The 18933-nt window shown below is 41.4% G+C and overlaps 1 protein-coding gene across 1 annotated transcript in view; it reads right to left on the bottom strand.

Moving 5' to 3' along the window:
* Positions 1–3905: 3905 nt before the first annotated feature.
* LOC144536125 (vesicle-fusing ATPase-like) overlaps positions 3906–18933 on the bottom strand; it is a 31676-nt gene continuing 16648 nt past the window's right edge. The window contains exons 10-22 of the mRNA XM_078279075.1: positions 17113–17278; positions 16162–16236; positions 15501–15688; positions 14166–14261; positions 12703–12859; positions 12366–12499; positions 11911–11977; positions 11743–11822; positions 9992–10126; positions 9602–9715; positions 5753–5808; positions 5444–5516; positions 3906–4413 (exon numbers count right to left, since the gene is read on the bottom strand). Coding sequence (XP_078135201.1) covers positions 5486–5516; positions 5753–5808; positions 9602–9715; positions 9992–10126; positions 11743–11822; positions 11911–11977; positions 12366–12499; positions 12703–12859; positions 14166–14261; positions 15501–15688; positions 16162–16236; positions 17113–17278 — 1299 coding nt within the window. The 3' untranslated portion in view covers positions 3906–4413; positions 5444–5485. The remainder of the gene's footprint in view (positions 4414–5443; positions 5517–5752; positions 5809–9601; positions 9716–9991; positions 10127–11742; positions 11823–11910; positions 11978–12365; positions 12500–12702; positions 12860–14165; positions 14262–15500; positions 15689–16161; positions 16237–17112; positions 17279–18933) is intronic.

The raw sequence follows: 18933 nt of genomic DNA, 5'->3' as shown, positions 1-18933 counted from the left end.
TGTGAACAAGCATGCTCATTCCACTAACTAACAACCCTACACATGTACATGTATGCACTATTCAGTTACGCCAGGTGATAACGATTTGAGCATTGTTTATGCGAGCAAATTTTTCTTCAATGCAAGCTAGCAGTTCTTATGAATGACGACTTTGTTTCCCGCATTCGGGCACGATCAACCTGTAAATTACTCATGATTTCCACATGATGCAACACAGTCATACACGATTCAATCTAAAGGAGTGATGCGGTGAAAAGGACCAGCGTTCACATTATTTGGATGATTTGTGGCCGTTTCATTTATATATGTATGCATCAAATGTGAGTCAAGCTTCAGCATGCTTAATATTAATTCTGGTCTTATGAGCAAAGTGATTATTGGGAGATCTTATTATCTAACACTTCAGGCATTCATCAGGTCCATCTGAGAGACTTTTTGTCTGACGCAAATCTTTCTTTGTTTAGAGGGAGACATGTCCAGACCAGAGGTTCTGATTGGCTTTCACGCCCTCCCTTCCTCCTCTCCATAATTTCTTTCAGTTGGACAGTTGAAGTTTTTAACAAGCCTGATTTATGAACTTGTACTCTTTTCAGTACACCCCAAAAACACTCCTGCCTCGCGGTTTGGGAGATATTGGTAGAACAATACAGTCATTTATAAAAAAATAAATAAAAAAAAAATGGCATGGAGGTCTGCCTAGGCTGATTTGTAATTTTTTTTTTAACAAAAGGATATTTTTTACCAATCACTGAGGTACATTTTTTACCGATCATTGAAGCAATTGTTGTGATTTTTGGGTGGACAGAAAAGACTTCCACTTTATGTAGATTCTGAGAGCATTAAGCAGAAGAAAGTTGGGGAATTTCATCAGGAAGTGGATGATTTAAGTGTGCAAGATGCAGGTGTGTGTGTGTGTGTGTGTGTGTGTGTGTGTGTGTGCGCGCGCACATGGCAGCTGCCAGTGACAAACAGAAGCGAATGGAAAAACGGATGGATGGATGGATGGTAGGCAGGGTGGCTCTACACAATGGTGGAACAAACTGCGAGAGGTTTCCACACAACATGTTCTGACAGTCCCACCTGCTTCCTATTAATTATATTCAACAACAAACACCAGTAGTGTATAGGCTGTCCTCTCTTTGTGACATAGCTTAGCATTTGGGTCATCTTCTACACAGCCCACCCTACCTGGGCCTATATTTCTGTGTTCAGTTCCCTCCAACACCAACCCCCCCCCCCACTTCTCCCGCTATATCCAAAGTTTTGTACAAATGTTTTAAAGTGAATAATTCCCTTTTTATTTTATAATCGTAAATGTTATGTTTTTATAAATATTATTTATTATACAATGTATATATCTGTATGACTGAACTAAGATTATATATTTGAAGAACAAAACTGTCTCATGCTTTTTACTTTATAGCTGGCAGTGCACACGCGCACACACACACACACACACACACACAAACACACACACACACACACACAAACACAAATATCAATACCGTGACTTCGATACCGGTTCCTTAACGATACTTTTTCGATACCAATTTTATGAAACAAAAATAAATGACATCACACATTACGCCACAAATCTTTTTATTTATTTTTCGTCTCGAGTCCGTCTCTGTGCGTGTTCTTTTTTTCTCCTGCGTGTCTCTACGACGTGTAACGTTAGACAGCCAATCGGCAGCATTATTTTTCTTGGTATCTTATCTTATCTTATCTTGGTAGAAGCATGCTGCGTGCTAATAGGCTCACTGACGCTGATGAGATTTACTCCTTAGGTATTGAAATTGGGTATTGAATGACGAGGCATTTTTTCCGATACTCGATACTTAAGAAGCAATTCGGTCGGTGTGTAAAAAGTATTGAATTTGGTACCCAGCCCTACACGCGCACGCACACACACACACAAGCACGTACACAGGTAAAGGTAGCAGTGGCTCGACTTTTCAAGAGCATTGAGTGGCCTGAGTTTTTGACATTAACAGTTACGTGATCTGAGTTTTGAAATTTGTACGAACACGACCAGAGAATTAAACCAGTATTTCGCAGACCACAGTGGCTACTAAAGCCAGAAATTTCCTCAGCAATTCCACTGCCAATAAGTTTTTCAAGAACCGATCAGAATACTTTACAAGCCACAGACTAAGTTTACTGATGCATGGCTGGAGGCTAGTCTTGTGTTTTCCACCCTGAAAGTATCCGCAAGCAAAGTTACAAAAACAAAAATACCTATTATATTCATTAATCACTTCAATAGTTTTATCACATACCGTACATTTATTTTAAGCTGAAGCCTTTAAAAAAAAACTTTTCTTACTGTAAACAAATCCCATGAATGATATATCATCTTCCTCTGTGCCATAGAGCTCCGTTGTTGTTAAAAACATATCAATGAGCCACACTGTTGCCCTGGGTGACATGTTCCTTCATCACCATGAACACACACACACACACACACACACACACACACACACACACTGTAGTTTATTGTCCATCCCACACACACCGTCCTGCTGCCACAAATATTTACTAAATCACCAAATGTGGATTAATCCGCTGTTTAAAATAATCCCCAAAAATGCACTATTTCCTCCTGTTTGTTTGATAAAATATACAGTGCCCAGCTGTTTTGGTAAATTACTGAACTATACACAAAATTAAACTTTATATATATATATATATATATATTTGTATTGAGAGATTGACTAACACATTGTTGGTTTTGGTCTTTTCGTGGGATTTGTTAACAAAAATATAAAATGAAGCGTGTATATGAAATATTATTGAATTGGCTGTTCATTTGCATAATAAAGTTACATTTTAGAGCACATATATTAGTTAATTGGTGATCCAGATGAGGTGACACGATTGCATGTCAATCATCCAAAACATTAGCCTGACAAGACAACCATTGGCAGGGCTCAATCCGAGGGGCGGGATAAACGGTTGTCCTTTAAATTCCCTCTGCACGTAATGGGATAGTGCTAGAACCAACCAGAGCAACGAAGAAGCTAGCAGAGCTAGTTGATAGATTAAACGTTTGCCGTATCCGGTCGGTAAAACTCTGAACACTCTTTTTTTAAGAATGACTTCAGTGCCGTTCTTTTCTCAAAGAAAAGCTTAACTCCAAGTCTTCCAGAAGACTGCTGTTCCCAGCAGCAGCAGCAGCAACCATAAGCCCGCCCACCGACTCCATACACGATGTGATTGGAAAATTACATTTGCTGCCACTAGGGTGTGTCTAGATTTCTAGGCTACCAAAACATACAAGAAATGTAGAATTATGGCATAAATTGGAAACGGGAAAGAAAGCAATGGTTAAAGCTGATAATCCCCCAGCTCTGGTTCATTTTCATTTCATTTCACTCGTATGTATAAAAGAAGGAAGACCACATGCAGCAACAGAATTTCCATTTGTAGCATTATCATGACTGAAGAGCTACCGACACCTGAAGCGATGGATCAAGAAATCTGCACCTGATGGATCCCATCCACTGCAGACATGCTGCAGTAGCTACTTAAATAAAAGGTCTGACTGGGTTTTGTTGTTGAGCGGTGCAGAGATTGCACAACGTACTGTAGAATGCTGTGGAGGTTAACCGCAAATGTCTCAGTAGGTTCATCTCATGATGAGATGTCAAATTTCTCATAATTAAAAGATAATTATGCTAGATCATAATTATAAAAGACACATCCCTATGATTTAAACAAGCCATAAATAGGAGAGCAACACTTTGTCATGAAAACAACTGGTGGTAGTTTGTTTTCATGTGTAAAAGAGTTCTCATACGAACGGTGGTGAATTAAGGGAGGTTTTGGAGCAAACCATTTGAATTGAGGGGAATCGCCGTTTATAAAATCGTTTATGTCATCATTAATTCCAGATACTACAGAGGTTCTTGTTAGTAGTAGAATTAATTTATTCATAAAATATAAAAGGTCAGACATGAGCAAGTACATAACATGATAAGAACAAAGTGAGATCTTTAAGTGTAACCATGTCCTGGAATGATCAGATTACAAATCTGTGCACACAAATAAGGCCTACATAATCAAACAGTGTTATTATTTGTGTTTGTGCATGCACATCTACCTGCCATGGACTCATATATATATAAAAAAAATCTTGATGGAGTGTTTGGGGCATCATATGGAGATGCTACATATATGAAACATACAGCACTAGTCTTCGGCAAATACCATATACACAGATACCACAAACACTGCTTACTTCTCTTATTTTACATGTTCACATAGTGCTGAAGAGGAGGAGGTTGCCTGGTTGCAGAAAGCTGCAGTGCAGAGCTTCAGGGATGGGAGGGAAGGATGCAGAAAGAGAGATGGAAACATTCTCTCGCTTGCTTCCTCCTGCCAGCCTCTTTCAGGCTTCCCGTTCCTCAGCGACTGAGTGATCAGAGACAAATAGAAGTGAGAAGAGACAGGCAAAGGAGACACGCTGCCACAAGAGAGCACCTGTCTAGTCGACCTATTTTAAGGCACGCCGTGCGCTAGCTATACCATAAGCCTTTGAGGCTGTGATGTGATGAGAAGCAAAGCTCTGGCTGCAGGTTGAAAAGTTTCGAGTTTTTGTTGTTCATCATCACCGTGGGCAGCCTGTCCTCATGAGGGTGCATCTCAAAAAGCAGGATTAGCAAGTTAGCCAGATAACTTTAAAAAAAAAAAAAAAGAAGAAAAAAAGAGAACTATCTTCTGGAACTTTGCCATTATCCCCATGTGGATACAGGACACTCATTTCACAGTTATCTGAAGAACATCCAAATCCTATTTTGTGAAGTTCCTCCATGACACATATGCAGTGTGCTTATTGTTTATGGTGCCCACATAAAAATAATAAAAAGTCACTGTGGACATCAATACAATCACAACCTACAGTACAAGTACAGTTAAGCAGGCTTGCCCTGAATTATCTTTACTACAGACTATGGATGGCCAGAGATTGAGACTGATTAAAGGAATAGTTAACATTTTAGGAAATATTTACCTTCTTGTCAAGAGTTAGCAGCTGGTTAGCTTAGTTTATAAAAACTGTAAACAATTGTCCACGAGACAAATCGGCATTGCAAATTGAACACGTAGCTGGACTTGAATCGCCTTCTTTTGACTGAAAGTACTGCCAAACAACACTTTTTCTGCTCCGGAGTTCCATTTTCACTTTCTCACAGCCTACTGCATTGAACGGTCCACCTACGTAAACACCTTCCCATAATCAACGGCGGTGTCATTACGTCGACCAGCGTAGCGTGCGTTGTGCAAGGCTTTTACTGGCTTAACACATTTCAATGAGGCTCACATTCTGTTTGCCTTTATTACTCTTTGGTCAGACTTCTGCTAGACACCAGCTCCCGTCACCCCGGACAGGAAATGGTAGTATAACATGTGATCATGTAGCCTGATGCAGGCCCTGCAGTCTTACCGTTGAAGGATGCCTCTTTTTCACTATGTGGCTCCACTGAGTCTAGATTGCCACAAACTTATCAGAACCCAGTCTGAAGGAGAAAAAAAACAACAAAAAAGACAAAATGTATATTATTAATCACACTTGATACAATGATCACAATGTAAACACTTTGCACTTCTATCAAGTTCTTTTCCTTTCTCTGCTACACTTGTGAATGAAGAGTAGTAAAGGTGACAGATGTGTGCGGTGCGTCAGTGTTCAGTGTCACTGACGATCCTGTTTTGCTCAAAGGCAGTCGGCTAGACACAGGAAAGGAATACTTACGCTCCTTCATCCTTCAGTAGACGCAGGAACTTGCTAACTCTGTAGCCAGGCTCCATCTAAAAAAACAGACGCATTACTTTTTAGTGCATGTACGCAGATAATGTAATAAACGTACATTTATGAATAGGTCTTATTTTTTATTTCTGGACAAGCATCTGTTTTAGAAGCAAGGTGTTGAAACATCAGAGCAATAGTGGCAAGTCCTGGAGTTCACTCTTCAGTTTGAACAAACAGGATTGTAGAGAAGGGGAGGGGGAGAGGAAGTAAAACTAATGGCAACCTATGCAATAACTTACAGTATGCCTATGGAATTGCCTGTAGCTACTAGAGTTAAGACATGAGAGCAGTCAGAAACATTGGAATGAAAGGAAAAACGCTAAAGAGAAGACAGAAGACTAACTATGAATGTGTGTGTAGTTGCGTGCATGTCTCGGCAAACAGATTCATACTTCTTCAGGCTCAGAGTGGGGGGGGGGGGGGGATGCAGGGTGCAGAACATGGCTGCATTTGTGCATACCACAGCAATTACACAGCATCCAGCCTCAACAATCAGGCAACGCACATCAACATACCACAGATACACAGGCAGTGGGAGAAATTAACACCAGCCAACAGTCAGATTTAGGTCAGCTTCTGCTGCTACTGCTTGCTGCGTACAAGTCTGCTACCTGTTTTGGTGAACAAACATTATTTGTAGGCTACTGGAGTTCATTTTAAGATGATCTGGTAACGGTGTACTGAAAATTCTCATCTCAGGAGCATTTAAGAAAAGGCTGGTGTGACACAAATAAGGGTTCTGCAAGAAAGCGATTAAAAACAGAATCCAGACTTTGTTACACTGACTTTGTGTTAGAAATGAGTAGTCTCCCAGCCTGTGCTGACATGACACATCACTGTGACATCATCAGGGTTAATTTCTCAGACTTGACAAAGCTCTTGAGGCATAAATCGTAAATCAGATCTGCTAGACTGGTCGACCTAGTTAGGTTTAGGCATGAGTAGTCTATATCCACAACGTTCCACTTCCGGGATTGTTCAGGTGCCACCGGAAATTCCCCGGGTGTCCGTTACCTTCCGCTTTCTTTGTGTTGTAATTTTAAACTCCGGTCAGTTTATGAGGACCATGGTTAACCGCTCCTCAGATCTCTGCAGGGTAAATCCAGACAGCTAGCTAGACTATCTGTCCAATCGGAGTTTTCTGTTGCACCGGGGGTCCGTCCGGCTCTTAGCACCGCCCAATACGATTGTGATTGCTTTAGAGAAATGCCAATAAACCAGAGCACGTTTTCCTCCCACCCCGGAATACTGTGTGGACTTGCCAGACCCTCCTCCGCAGCGCTGTGGAGGAAGGTCTGGCAATGCGAGACTAAGGCATGAGGAGTGGGGATTGGTTAGGGTTAGGGTGAGAATATCAGGGTAAGCCAATCAGAGTTAAAAAGGGTATAATTATAATATAGTGTATGCTAATGATAAATCAACACCAACAGTATCTTTGTACCTGAACCAAACATGAAATGTAGACCCAATCTGACAGAAAGACATTAAATCTGATCCTAGCGGAGTACAAAAGGTCCAGGTCTTCATTTACAGAGGCATTATGGCAGTCAAGTTGCCACCTCTGGAGTGACGTGTTCTTTAAAGCAAAAGAAATCATGCATTTACTTGAAATGCACTAGTCCTTATGACTCAATATAAAATCACAAGAACAGGGAGTGATGTATGACTGATCTTGACTTTTCACAGAACCAATCAATTTGATTAACTTAGTGATTTGACAGGGTCAGGGCCCCTACAAGGCTAACGTGAGTACACGCGGCAAACAGAAAGAACTACAGCAATGTCAACAGGGAGTCTGAGAAAAATGCAACAAAACATAACTCTTAGGCCAAACCACAAAACCCCTAAAGGCAACTTTTAAAAAAAGGTCAGTACACTATGCCTACTGTATGTATATACATACAACTGATGTTGAAGCCAAGAATCTGCTGTGAGTTGGTGGTCTACCTTTTTTTTCCCCTGTTTCCACAGTTGGATGGGTTTAATGTACACGTCTGTGTTTGTTTTATTTGTACCTGCTGTATGTGTGGGATGGGTGATCTTTATTGATTTTGCTCTAAATTGTAGGCACACCAAAACCACAAGGTGTGTATGGTTGCTCTTATGAGTTCGCTTCCCTCTGATTCAGAACATGTGAATGTAACTTGGAAAGCTACGCAGAACATGGTTTCATAACTATGAATCTATTGGATCTCAACCGTTTGGAGATTGCTCAACAAAGCCACACACTTTTTCATTCCAGCTAATAGATGACAGTTTTTTGTGACGGAGACAGATTCTGTTGACTGTTGAGAATGCTGGCCAGATGTCGAGGAAGAGGAGGAACAGGCTGCTTGAGCTCAGACCGCACTAAACAATAATAAAGAGGCTGAGCCAATTTGAAATTTGTCTTTCAGAATAAAAAAAAAATAAAAAGACAAGGCAGCCTTGCTCGTACCTTCACCAAAGTCTACTTGCGCTTTCTCACATCTAATGCCACCAGTGCACATGGAGTTGCATCAGCATTACATTTCCCATAATAACCTCTTTTAGCCAGTAAGAATGTGAATATTTGTGATGTTAGAGAGAAACCAGACTGAAAAGTCTGCAGCCATGTTAGCAGCTCTGTGAGGCTGTTCATAGACACAGCGTTGCTTTGAGCTAAATGCTAACGTCAGCATGCTAACAGGCTCAATATGCTAACATGCAGATGTTGCCATGTTCACTAGGGGTGCACGATTCAGAAAATGTCACAATTCAATATCGATTTTCAGGCTCAAGAAAAAACGATTCTCTATTAAAAAAATGATTCACAGTATGTAAATGTAGTTACTTTTCCCATGAGATTGCAGTAGACATACAATAAAAAACATGAACCGATTTCTGGAATTCTATGAACCGATTTTGAAATCGGTAGAGCTTGAATCGCGATTCAAATGTGAACCGATTTTTTTTGCACACCGCTAATGTTCACCATCTTAGTTTAGCATGCTAAGATTTGCTAATTAGCGGAAAAATAATGAAGTACAGCCGAGACTGATGGGGATGTTATTAGTTTTGTAGGGATTTGTTCATAAACCAAAGTTATTACAGTTTATCCTGAGGGCATAGGCGCCGATACCGCAAAATACTGAGCACCCGTGTGCCAGACTGCCAGTAGGCTACATTCATTTAAAATTAAACATTGCAGTTGGTGCTAAGTGGAGCGTCTGTCATAGTGTGACTGGTTATGTCGCTGTCAGTCCACGAAGCTGATCGCGGTTACGTGTCAGTTAAACTTTTCATCTCCAATCCTATCTGTATTTGTGAGAAGTGGCGTTGTCCTGAGTTGAAAGATAGCCTACTTTACGGCTTCATTATCGAGTCAATCGGCGTGTGTGTTCGTGTCGGCCGCTGTCCATTTCCTAAGGTTCTTGCTGTATTCATAATTTTCATCTAAATATTAGCTTTCTATTTACTGTTCTAATCTCTTAGTTTCATAAAAGCCCTTCTAGGGACTGGTGTTGCAAACACTACAGTATGCTACTTGCTTCGGATAGCCGTTTTCAGTTTGTCTATGTATACTGTAATCAAATAAACCATAAATGAATAAATGTGCAAATGTATGTTTCAAAGTAATCCATCCAATAGTTGTCACATTTCACCTAAAATCTCAAAAGTGAACATAAAAAAGTGGCGCTATAGGAAAAGTCACGTGAGAGGATCACCAAATTAATAGTAAAACACTCTTTTGGAAACCATGTCTGTGCAGAATTTCATGACAATCCATCCAATAGTCTGCTAGCAAATGCAAAGAGAGTATCTCTTTCTCACCTGCACGGCCATTTCAATCAGCATGAGCAACTTTTTTATGCCGATCCAAAGATGTTGGCCCTTCACAGCTTTAGCTATGCTGGCCCGCTCCACATCCTGAAAACTGCCCAGCAGCTGTGGGGAGGAGACAAAGAAAGGACAGCATTCAGCATGGGAATAAAACAGGTGAATTCATTATTCAAATTGGGAAATGCATTAATGAATTGTAAAGTACATTTGTCAGCATAAAAGTAATGCACATTATAGGTTCTGGATAAAACACGTTTAACACCTTTGCTGACAAAGTAAATGTCAAGTGTGTTAAATAGTTTCGGGTTTAAAAGTGACGCTGCATGCATTTAGCGTATGCATGTGTAGGTGTGTGTGTGTGTGTGTGTGTGTGTGTGTTACCTCCAGGGCTTCGACCAGCTGCTCTCCCCTTGAGATGTTGGGAATGTGGATGGTGGTGCTGAAAGCATCCAACATCTCCATTTCCTGTAGGACGTCTTTACGACTTGTGGTGCCGATGATCAGCAGCTTACGCCCCTGACAAAGAAGCAGACATGACCCTCATACTTAAATTTGTTCAGTAAACCATTCATTTGTTCATAAATCTTTAGCTGCTTTCCTCTTAAACAGTTTTCTCCTTTACTCAAAACATGCTCGTTAATGTTGTCCCAATGTTTTCTGCATCTTTTCATGTGTTATTCTGATTAAGTGGTTTGTAGATGTGGCTGTCACAATGTGAGAATTTGGTCTTAAATTTATGAAGCTGTCAAAAGTTTTGATGCAGGATGCCAAAGCTCTTATCGGCCGTTGGTTGACGTGTCTCACAGTGAGATCTCGGACCATTAGATTGACCGTAGATTTCACCACATTTGGGCTGTCCCAGATAAAGGTTAACGATGTTCAGGGGCTTTAAGGAGTAGCAATGTTCCTGCAATAGAGGAAGCTGCAGCTTCAGGACCGCATTTCCAGGACCCTAGTTTTTTCAGGTAGATGCTAGAATATAGTTACTGAACGTAACTTGCATGATAACATGGACATAATGCGCAGGCGTCAACACACAGGTTATGTGAACCCTGCTACAACGCGACGTAGTAGTAAATAAATATGAGGCCAAACTCAGCAATAATCTGCTTTATAATTCATTATACATGAAGTCTTATAACTAGTTATAACTAACGAGATGTAACCCTAACCCAAACCCTGTCTTTTAACCTAACCTTAACCCTTCATAGCTTGCTAGCTGCTAACCTCAATGTTGACGCTTGCGCAGTATGCCAGTTTCGTTCGGTAACTAGGGTCGTAGAAATGCGGTCGTAGAAATGCAGTCCTGAAACTGCAGCTTCCTCTATTGCAGGAGCATAGTATAGGCCTTTAAGTCGCAACAAGAGCACAGAGAATAGAAAATAACCGCAGACAGGAGGAGACAGGACAACCAAAACAGCGCATAACACGACAGAAAACAACAGTAGAGAAGACAAACATGAGCAGAGAAGAAAGAAGATAAGCAAAAGAAATGTAGCTCCACTAAGCCGACAAGTTGGAGAAGGACCAGGCGAAGAAGACGAAGGAGGAGAGGCAGAGGAGTGGCGAGTAGACAGGGGGATTATGGCTGCCGGCTGCCCCCCCATGGCGTGGGGGGTTGTGATGCTGCATGCAGATGAGGTGCCACACAGGCGGCGGTGCTGCCAGGTCCTGGCTCTCTCACAGAGCCCATTCTCCTCCCTGTCCCCCTGGCCTCCCCCGGCCCCAGGCACCCCGCTGGGCCCAGCGCTTTACAACCCCAGAGGAGCACTGCAGCCAGGCATTCAACACCAGGCCCCGTGCCACTTCTCATGCACATGCAGCCATATAGTGGTATACTCTCATTCACAAACCCATCAACATAGACACACACACACACACAAACTACAACCAAAGAAACGATGAGAAATGGGTCTCTACCACCACCATTCACTGTGAGCACAACAGGCCTGGACCAAAACACTCGCTAATAACCATACAGTTGCTCACACATGCCAGTCGCAGCCAAAGACCTCCAACAATTCCTTATAAGACTTTGCGCTGGCATCCATAAGATCTGCTGCCCTCTTTCTGCCACCTAAGGACTAGCAACCCCACAGTGAGCTCGCCACAAATAAATAAGCATCTCTTACCTTTGGAGGAGGTTTCTTCAGCAGCACCAGTAAAGCTTGTAACACCAGGTTGGAGAAACGAGGGCCAATTGGGACGTAGTCTGATGAGACAGATCATTTTCTATTAGCAATTTTCTTATTTCACATAAACAATTTAAAGTCCACCCACAAAATGCACTGGTGTCTTACCTAACAAACGTTCAATGTCATCCACAACCACACAGCTCAGCTGGGACTTGTAGGCATCTTCAAATATCTATCCCAGGGAATAAAAGAGCAAAACAGGTTCAAATCAAAGCACAAATAGGCACACAGCTTTATGCATGACCTGAAAACACTGAAAAGATGTTTTGTTTGTGATGGTATTGGTACATGCATGTCAGTTTAAAATTCAAATGGTGTCTTCCTTTCTTTAAAAATGTCTTCCATATTTTGTCAGTCAGTACTAAAGGCTGAGATCAAGTAATACAACTATTTCATGGAGATGCAGATGCATCAATAATGGAGATACATTTTCCACACCTTTACATAATCTCTGTGAGAATCCCAAACAGTTCTAAGCCTGGAGATGATTACATCAGTTTTCTATATTTCAAGACCACTTACTACTCAGCGTGAAAAGATTGTCAAGTGGTGAGCGTTACCTTTTTGATGGCTTGGCATTTGGCGATCTCCGAGTGTCCGATCATCTTGTCGGGGGAGCAGATCTTGATAAAGGGGAATTGGGAGTCTTCAGAGATCTTAGCAGCCAGTGCTGTTTTTCCACTGTTAGGTGGGCCTGAGGAAGAGGATGAATCCCAAATCAGCTGTTTGTAATAACACAAATGATTGGGCTAAGCTGTCCATTTTAAGTCCACCACAACAGAACGGACATCTGCAGTTTCGATTTTAGGGCTTTTTATTGCGTGTTCAACTGTTGTATGATGACTAAGGATGTTGCATGAGGTTAGCGTGTGTTGAGTAGATGTGTGTGCGTCCTACCCTCCAGTAGCACAGAGACCAGCGGTGTGCGTTCGCTGTTCTTCGTCTGCTGCACCAGCAGCTCCCCGTCCTCTAGGACCGCTGACACCGGGTCACCCCATCGGATTATCCCGTTCATGATGTAGCTGGCATAGTCCTCCTGATTGGTACCAAACGCCTGGACAGGAAGCGAGAGAGAGAGAAAAATATTGTTTAGGTCAGGTTTATTTTGTGTGTGAAGTCAAGACAAAAAAAATACGTACTTTAAATGTGATTTGTCAAATGGGCAATATGCATAAAGGCCGCTAAATAGATTTAATTAAGGTCTTCAAATGTTTTGATTTTTCCCTGAGAGTCTGTAGGCAGAAATCAATTCATCTGAACTTGAACCGGATCAACTGCACACTAAATTCCCTTTAAAATATAGTTTGTTAGCATTTACAATGGTTTACATCCATTATGTTTGTGTGCTGCAGGCTGATTATACAATCTCTGAAATGCTTAACATCTTTATTGAACAAAAACTACATATATAAATATACTGTACAATAACGTGTATATATGTGCTACGGAGCAACCAACCAATGGGCTTAAAGTATATAAAGCCCTCCCCAAAATCTCAGATTCAATCAATTAAGAGTACAATCGTTAATATCGGACAGGCATGACGAAACATACAAGAACAACAATAGCAGGTATTAGTAATATAAAAGACAGGAGGTATCACAGACTTTAACTTCACAAAAACAACTTGTCTTGTTAATGTCACAATCTCGATGATCTCCGTTTTGTTCTCTTTGTTGGCACCAATGGCGATAAGCAGTAATTGCAGGTGTGGTTTTGGAACTCACTTTCACTTGTTTTTGTAGTTCCATCGTCTGTAGTTATTTGCAAAGCTTATGTCAGTGAACTAGCATGTTGCTACTCCCCACAGTATGCTGCTTGAAACACCGACTATCAACACACAGGACGAGTTGACCAATCACAGTCCTTGCGGTCTGCGTCGCCCATTTTTGGAGGTGCACGTCGAGCTAGAGGGGTCTGCGGGGGTACGCCGTCGATTCGACGTAGAAGCATAAATCAGCCTTTACTCTGCCATAGTAACCGTTTACTCAGTCATAGTAACCCTTTACTCGCAACGCTAGCAGAGACCGGAACAAACGCGCTTCACACACAAGTGAGTTAAATAATGAGTCTGTTGCGTTAGCTCCGCCTCCCCTCTCTGGCGGACCAATCACTGCTAGGTGATGGGCATGGATGTTTTATATTTTTGATTGTATGTTGATATTTTCAACAGAGTTGTTCTTACGATAGAGGGAGGATGGGAGAATGTGGGGATAGTGAACTGTTTGTAGCATAAGGCTGTTAATGTCACATTAATATCATGTGTTCCGTATTCTAGTTTATTTCTCAATAAAATGTATCTTACACAGAAATAGAAGGAGACACAGAAAAGAGATAGAGAGTGATGTAAAGCAACTTACAGGTTTGATGTCGTTATTCAGCGAGCCTATAAAGTCAAGTCTGCTGACCACCAGCTTCTCTGCCGTCTCAATGTTTACCTCCACTGTGTTACTGGCCTGCAACACACACACACACACACGCACAAACATTAAAAAAACAAGTTGAGCGACAGCAGATAATGAGTTACTTTCGTTCCCCAATGAACTCCATGCACCCTCGCTAATGAAATCCATTACATGAAGTATTGCACATTTAGATTGCACAATGTGTCAGGAGACAATGTACTCCCTCAGAGCAGAAAGGTCAGACCGAGAGGAGGAGGGAGGGAAGAATAAGTGTTTAGAGGAGTGAAGCAAAACGTCACAGCCATCAGACATGTGTAAGGCCCTTGTCTGTCATTTATCATCACCATCCAATATCTGTGCTCCATGTGTAAGTGTGTGTGTGTGTGGGGGGGGAACACTTAACAGATGAGAACTTCACCTTATCTGTGTGTTCCACTGAGCTATGTAGATTTGAGCCTATGCACCTGATAAAACACTTAAGTGCGTATGCGGACACACGCGGACACACACACACACACACACACACACACACACACACACACACACACACACACACACACACAAGTAGGTGTGTTTCTCGTTCAGACCAAAAATGTAAACAGGCAAGAGGCCTAAACTGGCGCAACTGAGACGCACATTCCGAATGTGCAGTATACATCTCCAAATGGATGCTTCTAAGACCTGAATAATATCGGCATTTCCCACGTCTTTATTGGAAAATGCTACATTCAGAGTAAGGCCTAATTATGCTGTTTACATGACCCGTATCAAATTCAGTATTGTCATATTTGGAATAATAGTGGAATATTAGTGTGCATTTAAACAGATTTATACAAGTTGAAAGATGTGAGTTTTTGATTACCAATATTATTTTGGATGTCAAGATTTTTGTAAGTGAGGGGGACATCGATAGGGCCCTCCCCATCCCCTGTTGAAATTGCGACCCTGACTGAAACAATGAGTTGATTCATCAATTGTTCAATTAACAGAGATATTGAAAATGTTCATTACCGATCTTTTTTTTTTTGATTTATCAAGCAAAACATCCACCACATTCACTGATTGTTGCTTCTCTGGTTTTCTGTTATATATATATATATAGTATGTGGACTGTTTGTCGGACAACATATGCAACATTTGAATATATTGGCTTCCGATGGGCACTTTCTTGACTGTCTGACATTTTATACACTAAATGAGTTATCACAAAAAAGGACAGAGTAATTAAGTCTTTGCTCACAGAGTATAACTGTGTGCAGTAATGTACCAACTGTTCATGAAGACCCTGACCTTGATATGCCTGTTCATGGCAGTGGACTGTGCAGCCCTGACCAGGCCCTCTAGCTCGGCGCCGCTGTAGTTCTTAGTCTCCGTCGCCAGCTCCTTAACGTCTACGTCACCGGCCAGCAGATTGTGCTGACGCATCTTTGCAGTGTGGATGTGGAGAATCTGAATGCGACCCTTTTCATCCGGTAACCCTGGAAAGGAGAGAAGGGGACATAGGAGACTTAAAGCTTCAACACTGCCTTTTTTGACACAGATCAAGTCCCATATCCATAGCAGCAGGCAGCCAGTAAACTACCTCACTAGGGCTGCTGGTCTTAACAGGCTGAATTACTTTTAATTCAATTTTATTGAAATCACAACAGGACTTATTTCAGGACACCTTACAGATAGAGTCTGGACCACACACTATAATTTACCGAGACCCAACAATCCACCCCACAAGAGCAAGTATTTGGTACGACGGTGGCGAGGAAAAACTTCCTTTTTACAGGAAGAAAACTTGGGACAGACCCCGACTCTCTGAATGTTCACTGTTCTGAGGAAAAAGTTAGTTGTACCAATGTTTTCATTGATACAGTTGTAATTCCCTTTCCAGTCTACTGAGATAAACTGTATGGGGTTGATACTAGAGTGAAACCTTATCAGTGCGTTTTTCACTTCTTACCAATCTCCATCTTCACCTCCAGTCTTCCTGGCCTCAACAAGGCGTCATCTATCAGATCAGGCCTGTTGGTCATACCTGAGGGAGGGACAGATAGCGGAAAGAGGAGAAAGCAGAGGAGAAGGATTAATGAGGGAGATGAGTTAGAGTGCAGATGTTCAGGGAAGACACCGGAGAGCCTGTGAGTTTGTAAGTGTGTTACTTTCAAAGTCAAAGTATCTTTATTAGTCTCCCCAAGGAGAAATTTGTTGTGGACACTGGGGGAAATTGCTGCAAGAGTTACAACAGAGACACACAACAAGCACAGGGTTAAAACAATTAAAAGACAAATGTACAGTAAACATTTGGGCTACTCAGAGAGCTATGCAAATTGCAAATTACCATTTTCTATACTTGTGCAAAAAAGCAATCCTTCCTATATTCTTCTGTTCTCCCATACATGCCTTACAAACACTCATTCCTACGTCCATAAGCATCCATGCATTCAGTCATAAATAAACATTCATTTATCCACTCATAAATATCCATACATTCAGTCACAGATATACATTAATGAATTCATAGTCATAAGTTAATCGCTGCTCATTAATGAGCTTGACTGAGAGAGGAACAAATGAGTGCTTATACCTGTTACATTTGCACAGAGGAACCCTGTACCTCTTTCCTGAGTTCAATAGCTCAAACTCTGAAGACAACACGTGAGAGTTATCAGATAGAATGGTCTTAGCCTGCCTGATTGTAGCCTGATCAAAAAGCTCCTGCGGGTTGAGAGGGGCAGGTGTTCCCATCATTTTGCCTGACGTCTAAACTCAGATTGAAAATCTGAGTTTTGGATTTGACTGTCAAATTCCCAAACCAGCTGGTAATACCAGACCGAAGAATTGACTCTATTGTTGCTCTACAGAGCGGGAAAGGAGGGGAAAAAGTATGTATGTAATGTGTGTGTCTGAGCACCTATGACCAGGATGTTGTTGAGCTGCTCCACTCCGTCTATCTTGGACAGCAGCTGGTTGACCACGGTGTCGTGGACTCCCGTGCTGCCCGCCATGCTGCCACGCTGCTTACAGATTGCGTCGATCTCATCAAATATGATGATGTGAAGGCTGCTGTTCGCCCCGAGCTGTGCAACAGAGAGACGAGAAGGAAAATAAATGAAAGAAAGTGAATGTGTGAACTGTAAATAAGTGCTGTCTACTATTGTCTTTTACCACCTGCTTACACTAGTAACTTGTCGTGCACGATACTTATGTGCCAGTTAATGGTGGTGTGCAAGTTATTTGCTAAAAAAAAAAAAAATATTTACTGGGGCGCCCTGATAGCTCACCTGGTTGAGTGTTCGCCCCATGTACAAAGTGTCAGTCCTTACCGAAGCGGCCCGGGTTCGAGTCTGAGTCGCGGCTCTTTGCTGCATGTCACCCCCCTCTCTCTCCCCCCCTTTCCTGTCTACATCTGTCCTCTCAAATAAAAGCTACAAAAAGCCCCAAAAAATAATCTTAAAATATATAAGTCTTTGCTTAAACATCCAAAATATGTGTTCTTCCAGTGTTTCCCAAACTTATTTGGGCATCAAACTAAATGATTTCCCCATGCTTTTCAATGTCTTCATGTATTATAATTGGCCTGTTTTGACAAAAATTCTTACACTTTCAGAAACAGAAACTGTTTTATAGCCAAGTACGTTTGCATATACAAGTAATTTGTCTTGGTGTTTTGGCGTATAACAATTAGGAAAGTCAAGCGATGAAACAGAAAAATACATTAGAAAATATGAGGAAATACGTTAAAAATATATCGGTTATCTTTTATTTTGCATCCTTAAATGAAGTTTTTAGAAGATCTGAAAGTCTAAGAGTTTACTCCCAGGACAGTGTCCTGACCTGTTGCATGCTAATACATGTTTTAAGCTACGATTTGGTAGCTAAAACTGAAATAATAAGGGCCTGGGACATTGCCATGGTCTTGTGAATTTATTAAATTACAATAAAATTCATTAATTTTGAGTTATGTGAATATTACTCCCATATCGGAAAAAAAATGCATTGGATTTCAAACACTTTTAGGCAATTGAATTAAAAAAATAAAATGACAATATTGATATATAATAATATACAGGTTGAGCTATCATACACATGCAAAACTCAAAGAAACCATGTCCTGTCTCTGCATACAGAGGCTGATTTGTATTTTTAAACATTTCATTCCTTTTACAAGGATTTGGTTTGGACTCTGAGTCATGAATTGTTTTCTACACAAAAAAATAATGTCAAATATATCACAAATTACAGTGACATTTTTTTTCCCCCGCAACAAATGTGCTACACCTTTACATGGTCAACTAGCAGCTAGTAGGGATAACTACTTTGACTACTTTTGTAGCAGTAGCTCCAGATTCATTTGCCGAGGCTCAAAGTGATTCTAAATATAACATAAAATCATGTTAATATTTTCCTCCAAAGACTCTGATGTTTTTCCTTTCATGCTGACCTGAAAATCAGTTCTGACCCTCAGAGAGACGGATGGAAAAAGGGAGAGAGCAGCAGGGTGGGGGGTTATCCCTCCATCTACAGACCTGTCAGTCTCAGACGTAGCATTTAAAGCAGGTGTGGAGCTGTCCTTATTACACACTGGATGGTGTGTGTATGTGTGTGTCTGAGTGTGTGGGTCTGTGTGTGTAGGGAGGTCTAGTAGGAGGTCAAAGACAGCCCAGCCCCTCATTAGGTGGTGAAGAGTGAGGCTCGACGCTGGTGTCTCCCATTCTAAACCAACCATCACTGC

Source organism: Sander vitreus, chromosome 21 (assembly GCF_031162955.1).
Source record: "Sander vitreus isolate 19-12246 chromosome 21, sanVit1, whole genome shotgun sequence".
NCBI lineage: Eukaryota > Metazoa > Chordata > Actinopteri > Perciformes > Percidae > Sander > Sander vitreus.
The sequence above is the reverse complement of the archived record's forward strand: the minus strand, read 5'-3'. Positions and strand labels throughout refer to the sequence as shown.